The sequence below is a fragment of the Trichoderma atroviride genome, chromosome 6 (assembly GCF_020647795.1).
Source record: "Trichoderma atroviride chromosome 6, complete sequence".
Taxonomy (NCBI): Eukaryota; Fungi; Ascomycota; class Sordariomycetes; order Hypocreales; family Hypocreaceae; genus Trichoderma; species Trichoderma atroviride.
In genome coordinates, this window is record NC_089405.1 from 2,341,837 (window position 1) to 2,364,481 (window position 22,645).

The 22,645-nt window shown below is 50.0% G+C and overlaps 6 protein-coding genes across 7 annotated transcripts; 4 read left to right on the plus strand and 2 right to left on the minus strand.

Annotated features, from left to right (window-relative positions):
• Window positions 1-2,877: 2,877 nt before the first annotated feature.
• Window positions 2,878-3,453, minus strand: TrAtP1_011369 (uncharacterized protein; the record flags this gene model as incomplete). The annotated part of the gene is made up of 1 exon (XM_066115084.1): window positions 2,878-3,453. The coding sequence occupies one exon, from the start codon at window positions 3,451-3,453 to the stop codon at window positions 2,878-2,880; it is 576 nt and encodes a 191-aa protein (XP_065971182.1).
• Window positions 3,454-7,159: 3,706 nt separating this feature from the next.
• Window positions 7,160-8,289, plus strand: TrAtP1_011370 (uncharacterized protein). Its single transcript, XM_014084541.2, has one exon. It carries the CDS (start codon window positions 7,392-7,394, stop codon window positions 8,094-8,096), a length of 705 nt encoding a protein of 234 aa, XP_013940016.1. The 5' UTR covers window positions 7,160-7,391; the 3' UTR covers window positions 8,097-8,289.
• A 912-nt stretch (window positions 8,290-9,201) lies between these two features.
• Window positions 9,202-9,505, plus strand: TrAtP1_011371 (uncharacterized protein; the record flags this gene model as incomplete). Its single annotated transcript, XM_066115085.1, has 2 exons — window positions 9,202-9,212; window positions 9,325-9,505. 2 exons carry the CDS (start codon window positions 9,202-9,204, stop codon window positions 9,503-9,505), a joined length of 192 nt encoding a protein of 63 aa, XP_065971183.1.
• A 50-nt stretch (window positions 9,506-9,555) lies between these two features.
• Window positions 9,556-11,546, plus strand: TrAtP1_011372 (uncharacterized protein). The gene is made up of 2 exons (XM_014084542.2): window positions 9,556-10,051; window positions 10,106-11,546. Exons 1-2 carry the CDS (start codon window positions 9,644-9,646, stop codon window positions 11,378-11,380), a joined length of 1,683 nt encoding a protein of 560 aa, XP_013940017.2. The 5' UTR covers window positions 9,556-9,643; the 3' UTR covers window positions 11,381-11,546.
• An 81-nt stretch (window positions 11,547-11,627) lies between these two features.
• TrAtP1_011373 (uncharacterized protein) lies at window positions 11,628-15,524 on the minus strand. Of its 2 annotated transcripts, XM_014084543.2 has the most exons (5): window positions 15,275-15,524; window positions 13,294-15,119; window positions 13,144-13,233; window positions 12,784-13,078; window positions 11,628-12,726 (listed from the first exon to the last, which is right to left on the minus strand). In XM_014084543.2, exons 1-5 carry the CDS (start codon window positions 15,312-15,314, stop codon window positions 12,020-12,022), a joined length of 2,958 nt encoding a protein of 985 aa, XP_013940018.2. In that variant the 5' UTR covers window positions 15,315-15,524; the 3' UTR covers window positions 11,628-12,019. The 2 variants fall into 2 exon arrangements, with proteins under 2 accessions (XP_013940018.2, XP_065971184.1); XM_066115086.1 differs by having other exon boundaries at window positions 13,294-15,524.
• A 4,853-nt stretch (window positions 15,525-20,377) lies between these two features.
• TrAtP1_011374 (uncharacterized protein) lies at window positions 20,378-22,196 on the plus strand. Its single transcript, XM_014084544.2, has one exon. The coding sequence runs from the start codon at window positions 20,686-20,688 to the stop codon at window positions 21,712-21,714; it is 1,029 nt and encodes a 342-aa protein (XP_013940019.1). The 5' UTR covers window positions 20,378-20,685; the 3' UTR covers window positions 21,715-22,196.
• The last annotated feature ends 449 nt before the right edge of the window (window positions 22,197-22,645 follow it).

A 22,645-nucleotide genomic window follows, 5' to 3' on the forward strand; every position in this document is an offset into this window, starting at 1 on the left:
CCAATGACACTTTGATCGTTGGGCGTGGAGTACAGGCAGCCATGCATGCAAGTTGCTACTCCAAAACAAGATGCACACAACAGCAATACGACGGCATCGCATGCCTAGCCCCTCTCCGTGGCTACAGTTGAAGTTGCAGTGTTTTGCTGCCTCTAGATGCAATGGCACTCCGCTAATGCACCCACGGAAAACGCAAATCCTCTTCGTTCTGAGGCTGAGATCCCCCTAAGCGAAGCCAAGCGCTGCTTTGAGGCAATTTCCCCAGCTGCGAGGCAGCTTTGCTAGCTTTGTGATTTCTCCCAATTGCTGAGGGTAAATTGCAAGCTTTCATGTTTGACTAACAAAACTCCGATATAAAGGTACGGAGCCCAAAAGTTTAGGCCGGCGGTACGCTTAGTGTTCAGTGTGTACTTGTAGCTCGAGACACCCATTGCCTGCTAGCTTTGGCGCGGGCACGTAAGAAAAGAGCACTGCATCATCTTAAGCGTAACAGCATGCAACGCAATTGGCTCGACCTCCTCTTTTCTCCCGTTGCCATCCCCCTCCATCAAGCAGCCCTTTTGCTCCATGTCTTGTCATTGCTGATGAGGGGTTCTGGCTTCTCACGTACCGTGTAAGAAGCTCTGCCGCAATTGTGACCAAATTGGGAAGAAACATCCCCACCCCGGCAGGCCCCGCTCTTTTGGCTCTCCGCTGAAGACGTCCAAATTGCTGCCAGCCAGCCTGATGTGTCCATCTACATGTACCTAAAAGAAACGGCAGCTCGCCTAAATACAGGATGCAGCACAGTATGTAGCATTGAATGCATGGCAATGGCGAGGTAAGCGCGCTTGCTACCCCAAAATCCCATCTGGGAGATTGCCAAGATATGCATGTTACTTGTGCATGCAGCTTGGGGAGCCGTGGCTTGCCTACCCTAATGGGTAAGAAGACTCAAGCGTTCGGTGCTCCGCAGCTATTGGTGGTTTGGACAAGACTGAAAGTTTCTCGAGATGTAATATAATCCATTTTAATATCATTGTATTTAATAGCATTATAAATAGTTAATCGTAGGTGTGCGTACATACTTGCTACGATGTTCGTTGAGTGGACTAAGATCAAGTTTTATACACATGTTCACAAACTAGCACATGACTCAACCTTCTCATGATTAAGTCTCCAAAATGAATACATCATCAACGATACTAGTGAATAGTCTGTAGCCTGCTGTACTATTTTGCTAGATCTGATCTGAATGCATTCAGCTGAAGCGCAGACCGCATGTACATTGCATATTCCTCGCCTCGTCTCTCCCCATATCTCCTGCAGGAACGGGCGGATCGATATCAACGGGTCCTGTACTCCGTACCGTCAAGTCGATTTGGTCATCGTACGACTAGATTGCTTCTGGAAAGATCTCGCTACCGTGCCCTCACCTCGCTGCCCAGAGAGGACTGGCTGGATACTCGTCCGTCGTTCGAAAAAGACCCACAGCAAAGCCCACTAGGTAATGTTAATTTCACAGCATGGGAAATTTTGATTCACATGATGTAGATGCGTCTTATTTCATCTCAGTATTCTGAATCTGTAGTTGATTGGCATGTGTAGGGACGTATAGCGGCTATCTGAGGTCCCTGGTGCAACAGCTGGTTTATCACAGATGAGAAGGCTCATGCTCGATCAAGACTAGGCATTATAACAGCACTCTGCGTTTTCTATAGCTAATCGTCTTCTAAACTACTTGCTTAGCTGTATTCAAGGTTATCCGATGTGGATGCCATATAATACTCGACCAAGAAGCTGCCATGAGACATCACCTCTCTGCATATGAACTACAACCTACTTGGCGTCAAGTCACATAGACAACACATCCAATACTTTATTGTTCTTTGATATCTTTAGAGCTTTCTAATATATGGTATTCATGCTCATCTCATTGCTGCCACACACACACTTTTATACTTGGTCCAATCTAGTAGAGCCGTATCATAGATTACAGCAGATAGCTGGTTCATTGTTGGCAATATCAATCTCATTCTCATAGAATGGAGATACATTGGATAAAGACTGTTTTGTTTACATGTAATTGCCGACCACTGTGTTCAAGATGAGTATAAGAACGGCTAAAAGGTCATACATTGGTCTCCAATTGACTGGTAGATACCTGTGAATCCATGTACTGATACAACCATGTAAGCTGCGTGTACCATCTACGCATTAGGCACTCTGTAAGATGGCTTCTCAGTCATTTCATATGTCATAATCTGTGCTGTACCAAGCTTAATTGTTTCCAAATCTGTTCCTTTGCTCCGTAACGAGCGATTCATTGCCACTTCCGTCACGAAAGAAGATCTAGGCCTATTCCAAGTCCGTGTCACTGCTGATGAACACACCCACTTCTGCTCGTGCGGGCACCAACAACAGCACGAGCTTCTGTTTCAACTGTAGGCGACTTTCTGCTCTGCCACCACGTCACACCCAATCCTCTCTAGTTCCATCGAAAACTCAAGGCATGCAGGTACTAAAGCGTGGGTGTTTCCCCGCTTGCCGGGAGACCCGTGATGCCCTCCCCGAATCTCCGAACCTCCTCACCCGCAACCGGGCCTACGAAAAGCCCCCCCCCGCAGGCCATGGTTCTTATAAGCGGCAATCTCGCGTGTGCTGAAGGCGCCATTATCCACTAACGTGCCTAGTAAGCTCGAATGTCCCACTTCCCCGAATATCGCCCATCCGTTAGTCTTCGGCGTTGCGTATGCCGCCGAGCCGTGAGTGTTTGGAGATTATACTTGAACATGGCAGCGCGTCGTGACATGCTGGGCTTCGGCAGATATGGATGGCATGTATGCCGCTCAAATGGAAGCAGAATTGCCGCTTCGTGGTTTGCAAGCCCAATGGCCATTATGTGAAGATTACCAAGAGAAAGCAAGGTCGACTGTGTCTACGGAACATGCACTTTGAAGCGAGAATGCCCTCTCCCTTCTGCCTAGCGAGACATGTCCGAGCGAGTGAGAATCCCTTTGGCTCGTCATACTCGGCGGCCGTCGGTCTTTCGGGCCAAATTTGCAGGTCTAGGCCGTTCTCCAAGCGCTCAAAAAATGACGCGTTACAGGCTGCGACGAGGAGCTGTTGCTGATTGGATCTCAAGAGACTGAAAGCTACACACAGAAGGCCCTCCCCCCACGGATCTCTGGCATTCACACCGTGTTTGGACACGGTGGCAGGTGATGCTCTTTTGGAGTCGGACCAACGACTTGGAATCTGGGTCTCGAAATTCGACCGGGGGGTTTTTTCGTCTTCATTTTTCCCGTTGATATACAACGTTTGTGTCGAGGAACCGAATCGAGCGGCGGTCGGAACGACATCGAGGGGCAATAGAGCGCTTGCTGCTGAAGACACGGTGTATCCTATGGCATGACAACCTAGACCAGACACAGGCAAAACAGCAGCCATGAGCAGAGTGAAAGTCTGGATCATTTGGACGAACCAGCATACAGTATCTTGATGTGGTACACTGAGACTGAGATTCGATCAGCTCGTGTCAACTCAACGTTGCTGCATTCAATGACATGGCGGTGTCAAGGCTCTGGGCTCATTCATCCCACCGTGGTGCAGTGAAGCGGTGACAGCCTCCTTTTCGACGACATTGAGCTCGTGTCTAATGCCCAAAGGACCTTTGGTGCTGCAAAGCCCAATTTCGTTTCGATGAAAATGAAAGAGGTTCAAGAGGTGACACTCTGCCAAGTTGCTTTGCCAAACAGCAGCATGGCTTGACAAGGGCATGAGGTTAAGCCCTGGATGACTCGATCGGGACATGAGATGAAGCCTTGGAAGACTGTACAAGTCGATGAGAATGTGATGTCGGAACGAGAGATTCAGGAGATGCTTTCTCAGCATTATTCATACCGCTAATTTTTGGCTCCTCATTATCACAATTGGTGGTGCTCTACAAGATACGAGAAACGGCTCGAACAAAGTGTCCTTATTCGGAAATGATGCGCACTGCGATGCTGTCAGGCGAATTTTAAAGGTACGATGTCGTAATTGCGGCCGACTGATTATATGAACATGTAGGCTTCGTATCGGCATATTGTGGTTTACCCTATACCAGAGACAACTTATTGTTTCCCCATGGTCAGCAGAAAGGAGGTTCAGATTTGGGCTGAAGAGAGGAGAGTAGCTATGCGCATGCACTCGGCAGAATAAGTATGTAGGTTGTGTCAGAGATATCTCTGCGTTTTCTCAGTTGATAGGTACGTGTACTAAGTGTAAAGTTCTAATTTCATGTAAGCGACTATACTAGCAACTCAACGGGCGAATGCGGATATGTGAGGCTACAGCGAACATGTAATATGCAGCATGGAGAAATTCAAGCCAAGAGAAAAACATAATATTACAGCCAGCATCCAAAGATTGATAATGTAAAGCCCAGCTCTGTGGCAGATCATAGCTTGCAAGCGGGTACGGAATGCTTGTCGACCTGCAGCCCAGGCCCTAATCTCCGAAACCACTCTGCCGTAGCTGTAATTGAGATGATTGCTATTGATACCAAGCTCTTGAAACGGTATTTGATCACCGTGATCAGCAACTGGAATACCTGAAGTGTAGAAAGGAGATGCAAAGTCCTTTGTTGGAAATGCACAAAAGGCTTACAGGAGATCGATCTACCACTAGTGCAAATGCCAGTTCTAGAAGGTTGGCGGAAGCTACATGTAAGCTTGCGTTCAACCTATAGTATTACCCTGTACAACTCCTACAACCTTCAATTTAGCCCTCGTAGATGACTAGTATGCTGTGGCATCGATATCCGAGAATTACAATATGGAACGCGGCTAAAAGGCTGCTGATCAGTGGGTGCTTTGACGCTGTGAAGGATACTTGAGTGCAAGGTTCGACTTCTTTCGACTCCCTAGAGGTACTGAACCACCATCTTCCGCTGACTAACCAGCTACGTCTTGAAATAGAGAGAGAAATATATCTAAAAAGAGTATTCCGTATTCCAAATGGAGCACTATAAGTTTACAGCTACTTCGTACTCGCTTGCTGAGAGTATGTAAGGGATAGAAACAGCGGTGTGCACGGCCACTATCGCAGTGTTGCTTGCAGCAAACCTCAGCTGCCATTTGCCATCACGATTCACGATGCAGTGCTCAGGGACACAATTACTCAACACTTACCAAGGGGGAATCGTCGGCCGCTTAGACCCGTCGCCCACAAGCCGGGCGACAGGGATATCGTCCGAAAGCCCTCTCCTAGTGCCTCGTATTCTATGGCTCTTCTATCTTCTCCCGAAGATCGCGGCAGGCGAATATGCCAGCAATGAAGAAGCACGGGCCGCTGAAATCTAGTCAGTTTCTACTTGTCCATCTCCCGATGAGTGGCGCAGACCGGCTTTTTTTGCCCGGCAATGCAGGGTGAGATGAGGCCGAGATAGAGATCCCGATAGGCTACTCGGACAATATTGGGAGATAGGTCTGCATATGACGCTGCATATACGTGCTGCTGCTACGTACAAGTAGGTGCAGCGTAGCAGCCGTCAGGGCTGAATGTGGAGCTTTCAGGAGAACATGATTGTGCTGTGCTGTGCTCTGCTGTGCTGTATGTGAAACGTGGCAAAGGAGTATCTTTTCTGTAGACGTGTACTATGACGAATTCGGTAGCCATACCGAAATGATACTGCCGCTTATGGTAATCGAAGAAAGTGCCTAATCTGTTTGTTGCTGGTCCAAGCGAGAGCCGACGGATGTCAAAAGTCATGGACTTACATGCAGCTCTCCAGCATAGTCTCGGCACAGCTTCCCGGATCCTTCGCATGACGACCTCTGCTAATTTGGGAAAGCAATCGTGGAAATGTGAACTGTGGCTGGGTTTCGCCCATCAAAACAAAATACTAGTCGCTGGACTCTCTCCGTGTTACACACTGCCACTAACATTTGTCTTCTGGAAAACCGATCGGGCTGGCCGTGTGATGTGACGATAATCCCTGGCCATTTCCCACATAACCTCTGTTCGTTTGAAACGTGACTAGCGACGTCAACGGCAGGTCAGCATAAAGTGTAGAGCAGTATAGGAAAGACATACAACGCACGTCTTGCATCTCCGAGGCCTCTACGAAACTCCCTTTTTTTCCTTTGCAGTGGGTATCAAGGAGTCTAGGCAGGTGGGAAAATAATCATTGGCAGTGGTCCTCGAAGAAAACTCCGGGAGAAAAGCCCGTCTCATCTGCATTGATCCACCGTCAACTCCTGATGATTGCATGGAATCATGTCGATTTGGGGGTTTCGTACAACGACAAGAGGCCGGCAAATACGAGAAGATGAGATCAAAGAGGCACAGTGGAATAAGAGAAGAGAAGAAAGGAGCACGTAGAGTAGTCGTAGCTTTCGGCCGAGTAATGCAGTAATGAGCAAGTGGAATCATAGGTCGTCGTCTAAAATTAGACAAGGGAAGCACGGAAGGTGATGGACGATCTTGTGGTGTTTTAGGAAAAAGGGCCAAAGGCTAACGAGGATATTCCACCTTGGAGCTCTCCAAGCTAGAGCTGTCGACTAGGTATGTACCCAGTCACGAGATTTGCTCAAGGTATACCTAACATCTAGGCCTATACTCTGGAGCAGCAATAACACCACTATTACGGAGTAATTACAGGCTGGACTGGACTCGACTGACTCGAAACTAACAGGCTAAAATAAGGGCAAACTTTATTAGCTGCTACTAAGATCTGGCGCTCATGTAAGTCGGTACGCGTGCATGAAGCTACGCAGATGCCATCAGATCATTCTGGAACAACGCGTTTGACCTCTAAAGCACTACCAGACTGGGCAAATGGAATAATCGTAAAGGAGTAATTGCACCAGATGCGATGCCCGAGCAAATGTAATCAATGGCTGCCAAATACCGCCATCGTCAATGCACAGCGCAATACGAGCTGATGACGCTGCCAAGGGCCTATTGCCGATCATCAAGATGTGGCGTCACGTCGGCATTCTTAGCCCCCCGTGCTACTGCTGGCTAGGGGCCGTTTGGGAAGGCCTGCTCCCCTAAAGCAGTAAAGGCCAACGGCCTTTAGCAGGCGATGGCGCTGTGCTTTGGGGCTACTGGGGGGGACCGTTTATGGCGGGGGAAGGTGAGCGCGGCGGGTGAGTAGCGATGCCAGCTCAGGCATGCTGCTTTGTCCGTGCTTCTTTGTTTCTGCCCCTCTCCCATGCCTGCTGGTCTCGGAAGATCCGCTGGCTGGATGACATCTGACGATCGTGGAGACGGCCTTCTGAATATATAACTGGGCAGCAGCGCCATTCTCTGGTCCAGAATCTCCTCCTCATCCAACAGCCTCGACAATCACATCAAGCCAATCAATCAACACTTCCACAACAACACCACCACCAACAACAACACCACCAACAACTTCTTTCAAGATGTTCTTCTCTGCTGCTATCCTTGGCCTTGCCACCGCCGCTGTTGCCGCTCCCGCCAACGTCGTGCCCAACTACCCTGCTCACCAGCAGTCCCAAGGCTTCCGCCTGGTCGTCAACGTCACCGACAAGGCCCTCGACCTCAAGCCCTCCGTCCAGGGCCTGTACGTCAACAGCATCCACGTCGGCGCTGGCCTCAACGTGGCCGGCGTTGGCTCCAAGGACGTGTCCAACGTCTTCTACCAGAACGGCACCGCCTCTGAGTTCCGCTTCAGCAGCGCCACCACCATCACCGACGAGGCCACGCCCTTGACTCCCTTCGGCCTCTCCCTGAGCAAGAACGCCGACTCCGACTCCGTCTCCTCCGCCTACATCAACGGCGGCGCTGGCACTCCCGGCGTGCAGATCTCCCAGTTCCCCGAGGGCTTCCTGTTCCTCGAGCCCGAGACCTTTGTCATCTGCAACAACGCCCTCCAGTACTACCAGGGCCAGAAGTTCCTCGTCGTCGAGCAGGCCGCCACCACCGTCGGCTCCGACGGCCAGGTCGCCAAGAACCTCCCTGAGGGCTGTGCTCCCGTCCGCCTCGTCCCGGAGTGTGCTCCTCTTGAGGCTCTCCCTGCTGGATCCTACGCCAGCCACGAGTTTGCCCTCCAGTCTGAGTGCTACGCCGATGTTGCCTCCATCAACTGGAGCCAGTACGGCCCATAAATGTTTGCTTCTTCTTCTTTTTTGCATTGAGTAGCAGCGAAAATTTGACCTGATTGATCGAGCTTTGTTAACGGCATTGGAAGCGACGGATATAATGGTGTTACAGTACTGAATTGCCTGGATCCGAAGGCGTATAAAGTAATTCTTAATCTATATAGTAATACCTTATAATATACATATACACTTTTGTTAGATTTCCATCTTCCTTAGAGTGACTACCTATTGGCCGCAATCAAGTATACTTTTCTGTGCCTTTAATTGGCATCTTGGGTATAAGCTGAACGCTTATGATGGTATTATTTCCCATTTTGGACATCTAGGTTTGCAAGGGTCCCAAAGACGGTTAAGAAAAATGCTGCCAGATCCTTGGAGCTCCAATTACGTGCAAGCAGAGCGATGCTGTTGCATGCACTCCATAAAATACCCGTGAAGGATGCAGGACCTGGATTCGCCTCGGTTGCCAGCTGAGTCCCATATCCTTGCTTCTGCATATACATTCGTTCATCAGATTTTATTTTCGGAATGTAGCAAGTGTGTAAACTTCTAATTGTATGTGTGCTTTCACAGAAATAATGGTAGAGAAACTGCTGGACGCGAAACGCTGGCATTCCTCCAATAGACTAATACAGCTGTTATGTCTCTTAAATTTAGGATACAAGAGCCATTGCATATACCTACGCATGCCAAGTTGTACAATCTGATTCGATTCAATCAATTCAAAGACGGAACTACAAAACTCCATCTTGATGATCCAACATTCAGCTTCTGACCGGCGACAAACTTGACTTATCACAACCGGCGAAGAATCTGTGACGGACAAAGTCATGTCGTAGCTCTGCGTAGAAGCTGCCTCGTAAAAGCTGTGGGGTGCTATGAGACGATATGAGAAGCGTCTCACTTGGAACGGGTGTGCTAGCATTTTTATAGACATTGATGGGCGAACAAATACCAATAGGGCTGATTCTGTACGGTTAGACTTGTGACGTTGACCAAACTTTTCTTTGGGCGAAAAGCAAGACACAGGTATGCGGTATGTGACGGTTATATCGGCAGGTCATTTGCCCTCGCGACAGTTATGTCGAGCAGCCAAAGGAAGAATCTTAAAATGGGCATGATGTACGTTCATATCCTTCCTTGATAATCTATTTTGGCTTGACTTTATATACTTTTGCTATGATATTCCATCTATGAATGTTTCGAGATACTAACCCGCTTGTTGTTTTACTAGCACTGAGCTCCTCCATGGCGCCTTATCCGCTACAGATGCCCCAATTCCAGTGCCCCTCAGTGGCTTCCCGCGGCAAGCGACGGCGCCCTTTAGCGTCTTCAAAAGGTCCTGGGCTTATCTTGATAGCGATAGCGATGGTGCTACCCCAGCTTCTGTGCTGCGCCTCGATCCGGGGAGCTGAGCGCTTTGCTCCGTAAGCCGGACAGTAAGCCGCGCATGCGCAACTCCTCCCTGCGATCTGCTCCCGAACCAGCCTCCTGCATCGTCCTTTAAAGCGCATCCCTTTCTTCAAACTCTCCTCGGCACCCTCGTCGCAACCATGACTCGCCGCGTTCCCTCTTCTCTGTCTCTCCGACAACAAGCTTCCGCCTACTCAACCACTTCTGTCTCTTCTGTTGCCAGTTCATCAACTGCTGCTACCGCGCGGATCCCAGCGCCAAACGCCCCAGTCAAAGCTCTTGCTTCCTCTGTCCTCGCAGATATGAACGGCCGTCCGACTGTCGATAACCGCGCCTGCATCAAGTGCATCACCAAGCTGTCGCCCAGCGAGATTCGGCAGGTGAACTGGCACATCGACGAGGAGAGCAAGTGCCGACTTTGCGCCGTGAGGGACCTCAAGCCTGAAGCCTTTACGAATCCCTTCCTCGACTTCTTGCGCGAGAACCCGACCGTCTTCCACGCCGTTGACTACTTCAAGTCGAAGCTGAATGATTCTGGATACGAAGAGGTATTTGCGCCCGGTGACTCACTCAAAGTTTGACAAACGCTGACAGCCCTATAGCTTCCGGCGCGCGATTCCTGGGCCAACAAGATCCAGCCCGGCGGCAAGTACTGGGTCACGCGCAATGGCAGCTCCATCATCGCATTCGCCGTTGGCAAGGCCTACAAGCCTGGCAACGGCGTCGGCATGATCGCCGGCCACATCGACGCCCTCACCGCCCGACTCAAGCCCGTCAGCACCAAGCCCAACACTGCTGGCTACGTCCAGCTCGGCGTCGCCCCCTATGCCGGCGCCCTGAACCAGACCTGGTGGGATCGAGACCTGAGCATCGGTGGCCGAGTCATTGTGCGCGACGAGAAGACGGGCAAGACCACCAGCAAGCTTGTCGAGCTGGACTGGCCTATTGCCAAGATCCCCACGCTGGCGCCGCACTTTGGCGTTGGCATGATGGGCCAGAACAACCCGGAGACGCAGGCTGTCCCCGTTATTGGGCTGGAAAGCTCCAATGGTGCTGACATGGAGATTCTGGGCTCTGCTGGCTCCTTTGTCAACACCCAGCCGCCCAAGCTGGTCAAGCTCATCTCCAAGCAGCTCGGCATCACGTCGTACGACTCCATTGTCAACTGGGAGCTCGAGCTTTTCGACTCTCAGCCTGCATCTGTCTTTGGCCTGGACAAGGAGCTTATTACTGCGGGACGAATTGACGACAAGCTGTGCTCGTGGTCTGCTCTCATGGGTCTCTTGCACACTACGGAGTCCGATGACGATAGTTACATCAAGCTGGTGGCCCTGTTCGACGACGAAGAAATCGGTTCTCTGTTAAGACAGGGTGCTCGCGGCAACTTCCTCCCTTCCACTGTTGAACGCGCCGTTGAGGCTCTCAGCCCCAACTCCTACGGCCCTGGCGTCATAGGTCAGACTTTTGCCAAATCCTTCCTCTTGTCTGCCGACGTCTCCCACGCTGGCCACCCCAACTTCATTGGCAACTACATGCCTGAGCACATCCCCAAGCTCAACGTCGGCCTGGTTGTCTGCGGCGACAGCAACGGCCACATGACCACCGATGCCGTCTCATCCGCCATCATGCACCGCGTCGCCAATCTCTGCGGTGCCAAGCTGCAGGACTTCCAGATCCGCAACGATTCGCGCAGCGGTGGCACTGTTGGCCCTATGCTATCGAGCGCTATGGGTGTGCGTGCTGCTGATGCGGGTCTGCCGCAGCTGAGCATGCATTCCATCCGTGCTACGACTGGTTCTTTGGATCCTGGCTTGGGAGTGCAGTTCTTCAAGGGCTTCCTTGACTTTTGGGAACAGGTTGATGGTGAATGGGAGTGAAGTGCTTTGAGGGAATAGATGGGATGGATTAATAGCATATATATATATAGGGCGATCTTGTTGACAGTGGGATGTAATGGATGAGAGATCAAGTAGATGGATGGAGAACTAGACTTTGCATGTCATGAAATGACAAACGTAATAGCGAATAGATGATTTTTTTTATAAAATGATTGGCTTGCAATGTGATTGAATGGCCATGAAATAAATTCTCTTCCATCTTCTTCTCACCCCCCCCCCTCCTATTGCAATTTTGATTATGCGTACTTATTTACATGCTATGCATTGATTCTCCTCCAATCCCAGATTTTGCTTCCTTTGCCATACTAGCCACCATGCACAATATTCCTTTCTCATGTCGCCAATTTTTGTTTCTTCACAATTCCAGTCTAAATTACCACAAAAATGAGCTAGCTCAAATCGTATCATCGTTCACAACATGTAATCCCCTCCAAGTAGAAAGCGCAACTCCTCTTGCTATTCGCTCGCGTAGCTAAGTTGTTATAATGCTGTCATATATCACATTCATTCATCCAGGCATGCTATGCAGCGCCAAGACGAGAACAATCAGACATGAAACAATTGTCTTCAGTCTTAAAAAAAGAAAAGAAAGAGAGAGAAGAAAAGAAATGCTTAGAATTAGGCCGCGTTCTCACCACCCTGGGGCGGCAAGTCTGGCAAAGTAGCTGAGTCGTCATCATCGTCGTCGTCATCGTCGTCGTCGAAATCGTCGCTCTGGCTAGCTACTACAGTCAGATCGCTACCCTCATTGACGGGCCTCCGCTTCTTCTCGAAATCTTGTTTATGCGCCTCCGCCAGCACTTTGGAGAAGCTTCGGGTGATGCCAGGTGAAGGAAGGTCGGTGCGGCGCTGGGCAAGGCCGCCACTGGGAGGACCAGCAACGGCAGTGGAGCTTGCAGAGTCGTAGAGGCTGGGGTGCTCTGCCGGTTGCGGCTGAGGCGGCTGTGGCAAGCCTTGGGGTTGTATCGCAGGGCTGGACTCGGTGCTGGCGCGCTCCATCAGGGGTTCGATATGATAGGGGAGAGGAACGTCACGCGAGGCCTTGTACTGAGCTACGTTGGCGCAGTGCTCGTTTTCCACACGGAGAAGAGACCAGATGCCTCGACGGAAGACCTCGGCGAAGCTAACCATGAATGATACAATGGTTGAATGCTGGAGGTCGTGCGTGAATATGGCGTAGAAGATCCATGCAAAGCGCAATATAGGATCGATGACCATGATTACGTAGTAGATCCAGCGGTGCTTCAGAGCTAGAATGTCTCGAAGGGCGGTGTGCCTACTTTGAGGCTGAAGTAGGGAAAAGTCCATGAATAGATCCCAGATGCCTTGAATTGTTAAGTCAGTACGCAGACGTAAAGAGGGAAGCAAAGAGAGCAGCTCACTAGTATATACACCATTGATGGTTGAAAAGGTGACAAATAAAGCAAGGTTTGAATGAGTTTGGTGAACGCGATAGAGAGATAGACAAACGTAGGATAATATCGTTGCAGCATATTTTCCACAATTTACCAGATGCGGGAAAACGTTGCGTGTGTCTCTGTAACGCCGAATACACTGGAGAAAGCGCCATATGGCCGGCAAAGTTGTGAAGAAACCGAGCAGGCGAGAACTTGTCGAGTTGCATTGGCCAGGGTTCTCCCAGTGGTGGGCATACAAACAGAAGAATAGCTCCACGTTCTATCGCAGCCACTAGTCAGATATTGGTTGCTCCATGATATTACCAGAGAAGGTTGTCAACTTACCGCCATTGAATAGGTCAGGGAACAGTACATATCTCCAAGAAAGAAATCGCGAAATTCTACAGGGTATAGCCCGGACAAAAGGAGACGCCACTATCGTGCGGTTAGCATTGCTGGGTGAGACACTTCATTGGGAACTGAGGGGCTACTAACATGTGAATATGCAAACCACCTACGGCTCTTGTAAGAAAGGACAGGGAAGGGAAGTAGAATGATGACGATGCTGAGGCCGATCAGAGCAACAGGGTAATAGAGATACATGGAATCGTCTCCGTATCTGCTGAAATTCGCCCACATGATGACTCCAAGAAGTAGGAGGAAGAAGGATGGAAATTCTGCCAGTTGACGCCAATCGAGCATACTTCGGTGGTCAAATTCAAAGATGAATTGATAATTGACCTTATTTCGTAGCCAAATGCTACAGTTGATGCAGAACAAGGAAAAGAGCATGAGCATCAGGAAAAAGCCGGCGTATATTTGTAACAGGTAGCTCGTTTGGGTGCGAATTGTTAGATCGTCGTGATGGAGTAGCTCAGAACCGTAAACGAGGCCCTGGATGGTAAAGACAGCCCCCGTACCAATGAGGATCCCGTTGACAAACGAGCTCCCTGACTCGTCCTTGGGTTTCCTATGCAGTTTGCGCAGCTTGCCAACCGCAAGCTTCTGGTTCCCGCGCTCGAAATATCGCGCGTAGAGATCCTCTACAGCCTTGATGTGGCCCTCCAGGACATCGCTATTGACAAACCAAGCTTTGTTGACCTTTTCGTTCATGTAGCGCATCGGAGGCCGAGCATTGACGGCCTTGTCAAACTTCTTGTTGAGCTTTCGAAAGGCAGTGCGGTTAAGCATGGCGTATGATTTGAGAAGTTCCAAGCTGCGATAGAACTCTTGCATTGCAAGCTTTAGTTTCCGCTTCGCTGTTCGATACGCAACCTCGTGGTTTTCTGGCCGCCGCACATAGTCCATGCGGCCATCATGCGATCTTCCTCCTGCCGCCATGTGAGGTGTTTGAGGCATGTCCTGGAAACTCTTGGAGTTTGGTCCTGGTGGGAAGATCTTGTTCTTGAGGGGATGCACCCAACCACTGGACTTGTCGGGGTTGCCTTCTTGGAGTTTTTGAGTGGACAGCCCGGAGAATGATCGATTACTCTCTTCGTTGGCGATTTCTTGTATACGCCGGTTGCGCATTTCATGAAGTTGTTCTCGCAGCATCATCAATCGCTGCCCAGCTCGGTCTTCATTCTTCTGATAAAAAGTCTCCACCTTTTCTAGTTCCGAGTCCATGAACTGGTAAAACTGCTGCTCTCGCTCTCGGACAAGATCGAGGCTTTGTCGCGGAAGCCCCGTAATTCGACCAGAGTCTTTTGCGTTGGAAAAGATCCGGCGAAGCTGCTCTTCATGGTGGTTGGCTGACCCTAGCGGTGGGAGATTTCCAGAGTTGAGCGGAACAGACGAATTTGATCTGCGAAAGTTGAAACGAGTAGACTTCTTAACGGGGCTGAACGACTGTCTGGTGCCCGGAGATGACGATGTCGTATAAATTGCCGGCTCAGGTAACTCAAATTCATTGTCGTCGTTGTGGTCGTTGGCACCATTTTGGTTATTGTTCTGGCCGTCATGTTGGTCGTCAGTCTGGTGATCACGAGACAACGGCCGCGATTGTTCGGCAGGAGTTGGCACGAAGCTGCCATACTGCAAGCTGTTGCCATCGCTATTTAGAGCCTCATCCTCTGCCTGCTTTGCAATGTTCACCGGCGTCGATTTCGGTTGCCCATGCCATCTTGAGCTTGTAGGAGCATCGCCCTGGACTCCAAAAGTGGGGGACTCCGAGTTAGGATCTACAATTGAATAGAAGGTAGGCGTGCGACGATTCGAGCTTCGAGTTAGAGGAGTAGAGCCCGAGGTTCTCTGAACAGCTGAGGAGATGGCCTTGACGTATTTTTTCCCTGCTTTGTAGTTGAGGTACTTGATTCGCCACTCTGTGTGGTTGAACCCGAAAAAAGTCAGCGGTTGAAAGACGTTGGTTTGTACAAGCCGAGGCGGTACAGACAACGAACAAAAATGACAAGGACAAGGACAAGGAAAACAAACGACAATGGCAATGCAAACAACAAGAAAGGAGCCGGATCCTTACCAGGAACTGCCTCGCGCTCGAGCTCCTTTGCAAACTTCATGGTGCTGCGCTGCGAGGCCTAAAGCCGGACAGGGTTCGCCAGCATCCAATGCACAAGAGGTCTCGCCTGGCGCAGGGGCGACATGTAAATGCACGTCCGGCCGGCGACAATGCGTGCATTCAAGCCCTATCGGCTGCTGGACGGAATGTCTTGGATACGCAGGCTCCAGGCACCGGAATGAGATGAATCTGCAACAGGCCTGTGAGAAGCCGCCGCTGCGACACGTGCGAAGCTGCTGTCTTGGGAGCTTCAGATCGGCCCGCTTTTTGCTGCTGGTTGATGCGTCAAGTACGTCAGGGGCGCTAAAGAGCGCTAGACAAGAAAACTGGCGAAATATGTGCTTTATTGTATGGAGTCGCAAGATGTTTCTGGGGCTGTTTGATCTGCGCGGCCTGGTCCAATCACTCGACTGCAGGTCTTGGATGCCATTCCCAGGAGTTTTGTTTTCTACTTTGTATCCAGGCTCCCAAAGGAATAAATAGGAAAATCTTTCAGTCCGGGCTGTTGCTAATCCTCAAAGAGCGGTGGAGGAGAAGGGCTATTTTGGTTGCATTGAACCCCTGATATCGCTAGTACTTATCGCTATTCCCGAGCGCCGCCGCGTGCCCTGGATCCTAATTCAGCCGCACTCGACGCATTATCGTGGGGGCGGTCTTTGGCACTTTGATAGAGACTTACTTGTAACATGAATTGATGGCGTTGATATTGTATGATACTGAAAGGGGTGGTTGAAGTGATGGCGTTGATATTGTTTGATAGGTACTGAAAGAGGTGGTAGAAATAGTAGGCAGGTTGTGCAGGCTGAGGGAAGGATTAAAACAAGGTAGAGCCCAGGACACAGCGCTTTGAGAGTTGAATAAAATGCAGAAAAGGGAGTCGAGTTCAAGAATTTTGCTTTCAAAAGCCCTCTGATCAGTAAGATTACGAGAGTAGCGGATTATTCTCCAAATGGCCACGCACCGCGTTTAGATTTGAACAGAACGTAACAAGGGAATCGAGTTCAACAGTGTTTTCAAAGGCCTTTGATCCGTGAAGTTATGAGGATAATGGACTGCCATTCGCTAAGTGGCTATGCATTTTTTTTGAGGTTTAAATAAGACATGGGCAAGAGAATCAAGTTCAACAGTTTTCCTTCAAAGGCCTCTGATCTGTGAAGTTATAAGAATAACTGACTATTATTTGTCAATGGTCGCGCATTGCTTCAAGGCTTGAACATAATGTAAACAAGATAATTGAGTTGAACAGATTCCCCTCAACTGCCTCTGATCCATGAATTCATGAGCGTAGCGGATTGTTTGCTTGTCAATATACGCTTCTCACATTGATATAAGAGCCCATGATATCGACATGCCACGGATATAGTTTGTATAAGTGCATTAAAACAAATACCACCGGAGAAGCAGACATCAGCCATCGACAATCGCCACTCAAGGAAGACAGAAGAGCAACATTGCGTAGAAACAAGACTTACAAGGCGCCCATTACCGTCAACACCACCAAACATACATAAGCAACATGTGTCATATCACGCATACCTATCGGTTTTGCCCGTGCCTGAATTATGCTTGCACCGCCCCCAAAGTAGAGTTTGGGCTTCAGCCAGACGAAAATCTTCCGGGTTACACTAAAAAGGGACATTACCTAGATGAGCGCATCGAGCGCGAGTTATGCGATGCCCGGGAAGTTGAACTAATATACAACAAGTGGAATCCTCGTGGCGCCGATCAATGCGAAAAAGTTCACGAGCAGCTTTTCGATCAGCAAAGTTCCCTTTGCAGGCACTGCAAGGACAACAACTGTGGACGGATTGTATTGGACCAGCAGCCTGGCCCTAAAACCACACTTGCAAGGCCTGCAGAGACTGTAGAGACTGTAGAGACCAAGCCTAAAAGGTCGTCCACGTTCAGTCGGATCTTTCGCCGCACAAAATAATATTGAATTTCAGGGTTGGCCTATCGTCCAAGAAATGATTGCCAAATAGAGGTACGAGGGAAACGCAGCTTAGACAGGTGTCTTGAAAGGTGGCACGGGGGTAAGAGTTCAGCGTTATTTACATCAGATTCGTTTGCCAATGGACAGGGGAGTTAGGAATAGGGCTTGGGTATGCAAGTTAAAATAGTTATTGGTTGTACAAGGTGTGCTCAAGGTTTTAGGGAACTGGGGTTTTGTATCATGGAAAGTATAGGTAGAAATAAAAGGAATCTCCAACCAAGGTTGTCTTCCAATCACCTGGTAGCCATCCCCTTATACAGCCCATCTCTCCACGAGGCAGAAAAATGAATTTGTTATTTCTCTTGTGAATGTAGAAATTACTTAAAATTTATTAGCTAGCTCAAGCATTTAGATAGTTTCCATTTCCTAGCTAATCTGGGTATGCATGCTATGCCATACCTAGGTACATGATAAACATCGAGTACTTTGGGATGTCGGGTAATAACTCGGGGGCGTTGACTATTGGCATTTCCCTTGCATTAGCTTGACTGGAATAAAAAATGTCTGTAACTATTACTCAATGAATTGGGATTTCGGCGGATGAACCCGCGGCCCCCAAAATCTATTGCCCCTAAGCGAGGGAGCTTCACGCCGCCCAATGCAATGCTTATCGTTGGCAGAGATGGTGTAAGTTGGAGCAATGCAAAACTGTCTAGGCACGAATTCTTCCGAGCTCAGTCTGGCAACTGTCAACTTAGGGTGAAAAAAAATCAATTACGTCAACCCACAGTAGCATGTACAAAAATTGGGCGCAGAATGTAACCCATGGGGAATGAGAGGAGGTTGAGGCCGCAGCAGTGATACCGCATGTGGTAATGGCACCATAAGAGCCGGCATACTCACATACCAAGTGGTCCTAGTAGGCATCAACGAACATTATCACACTGCAGTGCTAGATGGTCCTAGGAAAAGGTCCATCGAATTAGTATGGTAGTGGTATGCTTGTAATATATTAGTGGTAGCATCTGTAGGTATATGTATGCATGCTGTATGCGCCAACAAACAAGGAAATATCCATGCACTGGCAATGACTGCAGATGAAAGCCTGGCCATTAGCCCGAATCGCCAACAATCTAAGTGGATGATTCTGAGCTAGTGCCTGAGCATTCTTTATGCCGCATGGAGATGGACAAATTAGGATTGAAGTCATCTGTTCCTGGAGGAGGGCGCGAACTGCTCTCTGCCCCTTGCAAGTAAGTAACAAGTCTGATGGGATAATGCATGCTGCTGCCAACATATTCAAGTACTCCACAATGAGGATTGAACGCAATATATTTCCCACTTCGTTTCGTCGCAAGACAGTAAATGGTCCCAGCCCCACAGCCGTGAGATTTTGTATCCCCGCGATTTTGAAGCTCTGTCGTCTGCCATCTCCACTTGCGCCGGGTCTCAATTGGCGATCTGCGGGAGGAATGGATGTGCGGCGCCAGGCAATGGCTGGCCTGGAATTTGGTGAATCTCGCTAGACGATGATCCGTATACCGAAAAGACACGGCCCGTGTGATATCGTGCGTGCCGCAAGGGAATGGCCGCCGTTTCTTTGCCCGTGACTACAGTGGTCTACGTAATACAAGCAGCGTGTTCCTGGATGCATGTTATGTTCCTGTCATCACGCCGTTGCTGCGCTGGCCGCCCCAAAGCTTAATGAGATCTGACTGTGTCTGGGTCCCCCGTTGGGAAATCGTAAGACTCCGGTCGGTCTAATCAGCACACACGTGCGCTAAATCTCGCAAGGCGACAGCCGAGTGCAGCAAAGCAAAGATCTAGGAACGGGTGCGCTGGATGCCCGAGCTTGGGAGAGCCGATGCTACGCCTGTGGCACTGCGGAGAAGCACCAATTGATGGGCTCATGTTCAACTGTGCTTTTAATTCCCGGCGATGCCGGTGACATCAGCGGTGGAGAGCTGCGCGAGGCTCCACTGAAGAGCGAAGAAGAAGGAGAAAAAAAAAACAGAGAGGCACCAGACCTCCACAAAAAAAATGGAAAGACGCCGGACGCCCTGGCAAGGCAGATTCCATACCCTGATGGGTATTTGCCGAGGCGTTTTTTCCTTCTTCTTCAGGCTTGTTTCGCTTCAGTTATGACATTGAAACGCTGGCAGGGCCTTTAATCAAGAGCCCCCTTGATTGGATAATGAGACGGGGGAAATTTGGTTTCGCTTCATTGGGAATCTAGGCTATACTTTCTTTTCTGTTTTGGCTTTTTGGAAACGTGGGATGACATCAAAGTCAAACATGGCAGATGGAGACCGAAGCACGGAAGCCAATTTATCTGAAGCACGCGGTCGAGCTGCTTAAGTTGAAGGCAAAACCGTTGCAGGAAGTCCCAGTTGAGGTTTTCGGGACTCTGCTCTTTAGCGAGTGCAACGTTATGGCATCGTAGTATTGCATGGAGTTCTGCCATATCAACGTCGGTGCCGGAGCCTTGTGTGCTCCCCTGTTCGAGTTTCTCTGGCGCTGTCCCATCGGATCAAATCTCGAGCCAGTTCCCACGCCAAGGAAGCGCCATGCTGTAAGCTCGAATAGTTGCCCGCTAACGAACACGCGATGTGGCAAGCGGGCTGCACATGTTTTCTTACCACCGGGGCCAGCCCCTCTGTGCCTACTTTGTATACTCAAATTCTCCTCCTCGCCTCTGTTTGTCCGTCCAGATATCTAGTGTTGCGCAAGCCATTGAGGGGAGAAAAGGCTGCCCATCCGCTGATTTACAGGCTGCAATGTCGCGGCGCTGCTTAGGCCAGTCTCCGGAGCATTCTGGATGATTCCACGCATCGTCACAGTCTGGTGCCTCTTGCAGCATGTCGAGCAATGGAATGCGCTCACTCAACCACCAATATGCACGAGTAATCCTTGCCCGCCAACTCCTGCAGCCTTTCCCCTCTCCAGGCCCGCTAGCGCGCCATCCCCCCAACTGTACAGCTGGTTCAGCTGGCTAGAACCTTGCGCTTAGGTGCCGTTCTAGGCTCTATAGTGGGACTTTGCAGCGCTAAGTCGCCAAAGTGCATGGGCTCCACGCAAAGTCACATCAAATATCTCACCCTCCCTCCCACTTCTTTTCTGTATCTTCTTGCCATGAACCCGCATCCTCTCTGTGCGGCTGCTCTCTCCTAACCTGCACGATTTTGGACCGCGTTCTCACAAGCATACTGCGCCTTTTTTTATTTTCCTTCTTGGCCGGACCCTGGCGGCCGGAGAAATCGGTCTCGCTCGGTGACTTCGCTTCTGGGACTCCAACGGCGGGCACCCCCCCCACTGACCGAGGGTACTGCCATCCCAAACCCTCAACTTTTCTTTCTCTTGACGGCCATCGCCAAGCGTCAACCAGGGAGCGAAGAGGCCGCGTCCAGGCCGATCGGGCTACCGCTTGCCGGGCAGGAAAATGGACCAGGGAGGCGTCTACAGCCACTCGCGCTCGCGAACAACGTCTTCCAACGTCTTTCCACCGCAACCGCAGCACCCCCCGCCTATGCTTTTGTCGCACCCAATGTCGAATCAACAGTTCAACAACCGGCGATCGCCCTCTGTCAGCACCTTTAGCAACTCGAGCATACAACCGCCCGCTGCGTACCGAACTTCGTCCAACTCGGACCTCCGACGCTCCATCTCTAACCGCTCCTTTGGACAGCCCCAGGCAACCGGCTATGTAGCCCTGCTGCGCAAACAAAAGGCAACGGTATGGTGCGATCGAGCTCAGTACGAGGACCCTAGGCTGGCCGCCCAGCAGCGCGCCGCCAAGATGCGCGCCAACTTGGAGGTCAGCGGAGGGAGCCGAGGGGCTGGCTCAGCTGGATCTTCGTCAGGTGGCCGCACGAGCACGGGCATTAGCGCTACCGGAAAGGTCGCCGCCAAAATCCGCCATCACGGGAAGACGCCAGTGGTTGGGTATGCCAACGAAAACCATGTTGGCGTTGGAGGAGTGCCCATGCGCCTGAGCGCCACCGAGGTGGAAGGGGAGAGCAGCGAAGAAGAGGACTTTGCGTCGCGCTCGCATCACCGCAGGACGGGAAGTAGTGGACGAAGCAGCGTCGGTAGCAGCGGTCGCCGCAACGTCACCTATCGAGCCTCTTCAGGAACGATTACTGGACAGCCCGGACGGAGATGGAGCCCCGGCGATACTCCTGAAAGGGCCGGGAGCCTGGCTGAGCAGCCCGAAGACACCATGCCCATCATCGACGACGCCGCCAGCGGCAGAGCTCAGAGCACGCATAGTGGAAGCAGCGCTGAGCGCGCAGACAACGTTGGCGAGCTAGGAGCGGCCCCAAGGCTTGCGAGCAAATCTCTAATGCACTCTGCCCTCACAAGAGAAAAGAGCGTCAAATCGCCCGAGGAGCTAAAGAGACGAGGAAGCGTGGACGAGCGAACAGCCACTCTTACATCTCAGCGCCTTTACATTGCCAACCCCGATTGATAACCATCGATTCACAGAGGGGAAAAGCTCATACATTCAGCATACTTATACCACACCATTTCGTGACGATAGAATCGACGCCGCCTCAGCCACCTTCCGTTCGCTATGTATTAATCACTGTCTATCAGCAAAAAAAATCCATTCGCTTGTGTATTATGTTCTTTCCTATAGCTTTTTATTACTCGCATTGTTTGGCGTTTGGATATGTTCATACCAATTTGAGCATTGGAAGGAGGAATCTACAGTCGCTAAGGAAGAGCCATTCTGCTTTGGACAGCGGGATACATCTTGAATTTTCCTTTTTTTATTATCTAATATACTTTCGCTTCTGAAATTAAGCTTGCTGGCTGAGCGAGGCGGCGGAAAGCATGGATGACTCGGAGAGAGAAGAAGAAAAAACTGTATTTTCAATGTTGCCCGAGAAAGGCAGTTGAAAAGAGAAGATAGTATGACGTAATGGTTAATAAATAATAACCTCTCTTATTTTTCCCTTCCATTGGATGATTTTGTGACGAGTATGTTTTGCACGGCAGGTGCTGAAGTAGATTTTTGTGCTTTAATTTATTTGCATAAGGTTGCTTGGTAATTTTGCCGTCATCGATTTCTTGAAGCCGGTGCATAGGTAGCAAGCATCACGCTTTAGACTGATTAGAGGAGAAGACGCAGAATAGAGCCACAGACTCGTTTTCATGTTCTTGATGTTTACACATAATTAGAATACTGCTAGAAATCTTATATTGTATTTTGATGAGACTCGGGTTATACGATAGCGTTGATGGCGGTCCGGCAGTCGAAAAGCATTAACATATAAGATGAGCAGTGGAAATAAGTAATTTATTTTGCGTTCAGTATAGTGCATCCGCTTACTAGTATATTGGTGTTCTTGTGATCATTTAATCTACTCTCTAAAAGCTCTTGCTACACCGTCACA

Coding starts and splice junctions, on each gene's coding strand:
- TrAtP1_011372 (XM_014084542.2), top strand. CDS start 9,644: ATGACTCGCCGCGTTCCCTCTTCTCTGTCTCTCCGACAACAAGCTTCC. Junction 10,052..10,105: donor ATGATTCTGGATACGAAGAG/GTATTTGCGCCC, acceptor ACAGCCCTATAG/CTTCCGGCGCGCGATTCCTG.
- TrAtP1_011373 (XM_014084543.2), bottom strand. CDS start 15,314: ATGAAGTTTGCAAAGGAGCTCGAGCGCGAGGCAGTTCCTG. Junction 15,120..15,274: donor CGAGCGCGAGGCAGTTCCTG/GTAAGGATCCGG, acceptor TCAACCACACAG/AGTGGCGAATCAAGTACCTC. Junction 12,727..12,783: donor CATCAATGGTGTATATACTA/GTGAGCTGCTCT, acceptor TAACAATTCAAG/GCATCTGGGATCTATTCATG.
- TrAtP1_011374 (XM_014084544.2), top strand. CDS start 20,686: ATGGACCAGGGAGGCGTCTACAGCCACTCGCGCTCGCGAACAACGTCT.
- TrAtP1_011370 (XM_014084541.2), top strand. CDS start 7,392: ATGTTCTTCTCTGCTGCTATCCTTGGCCTTGCCACCGCCGCTGTTGCC.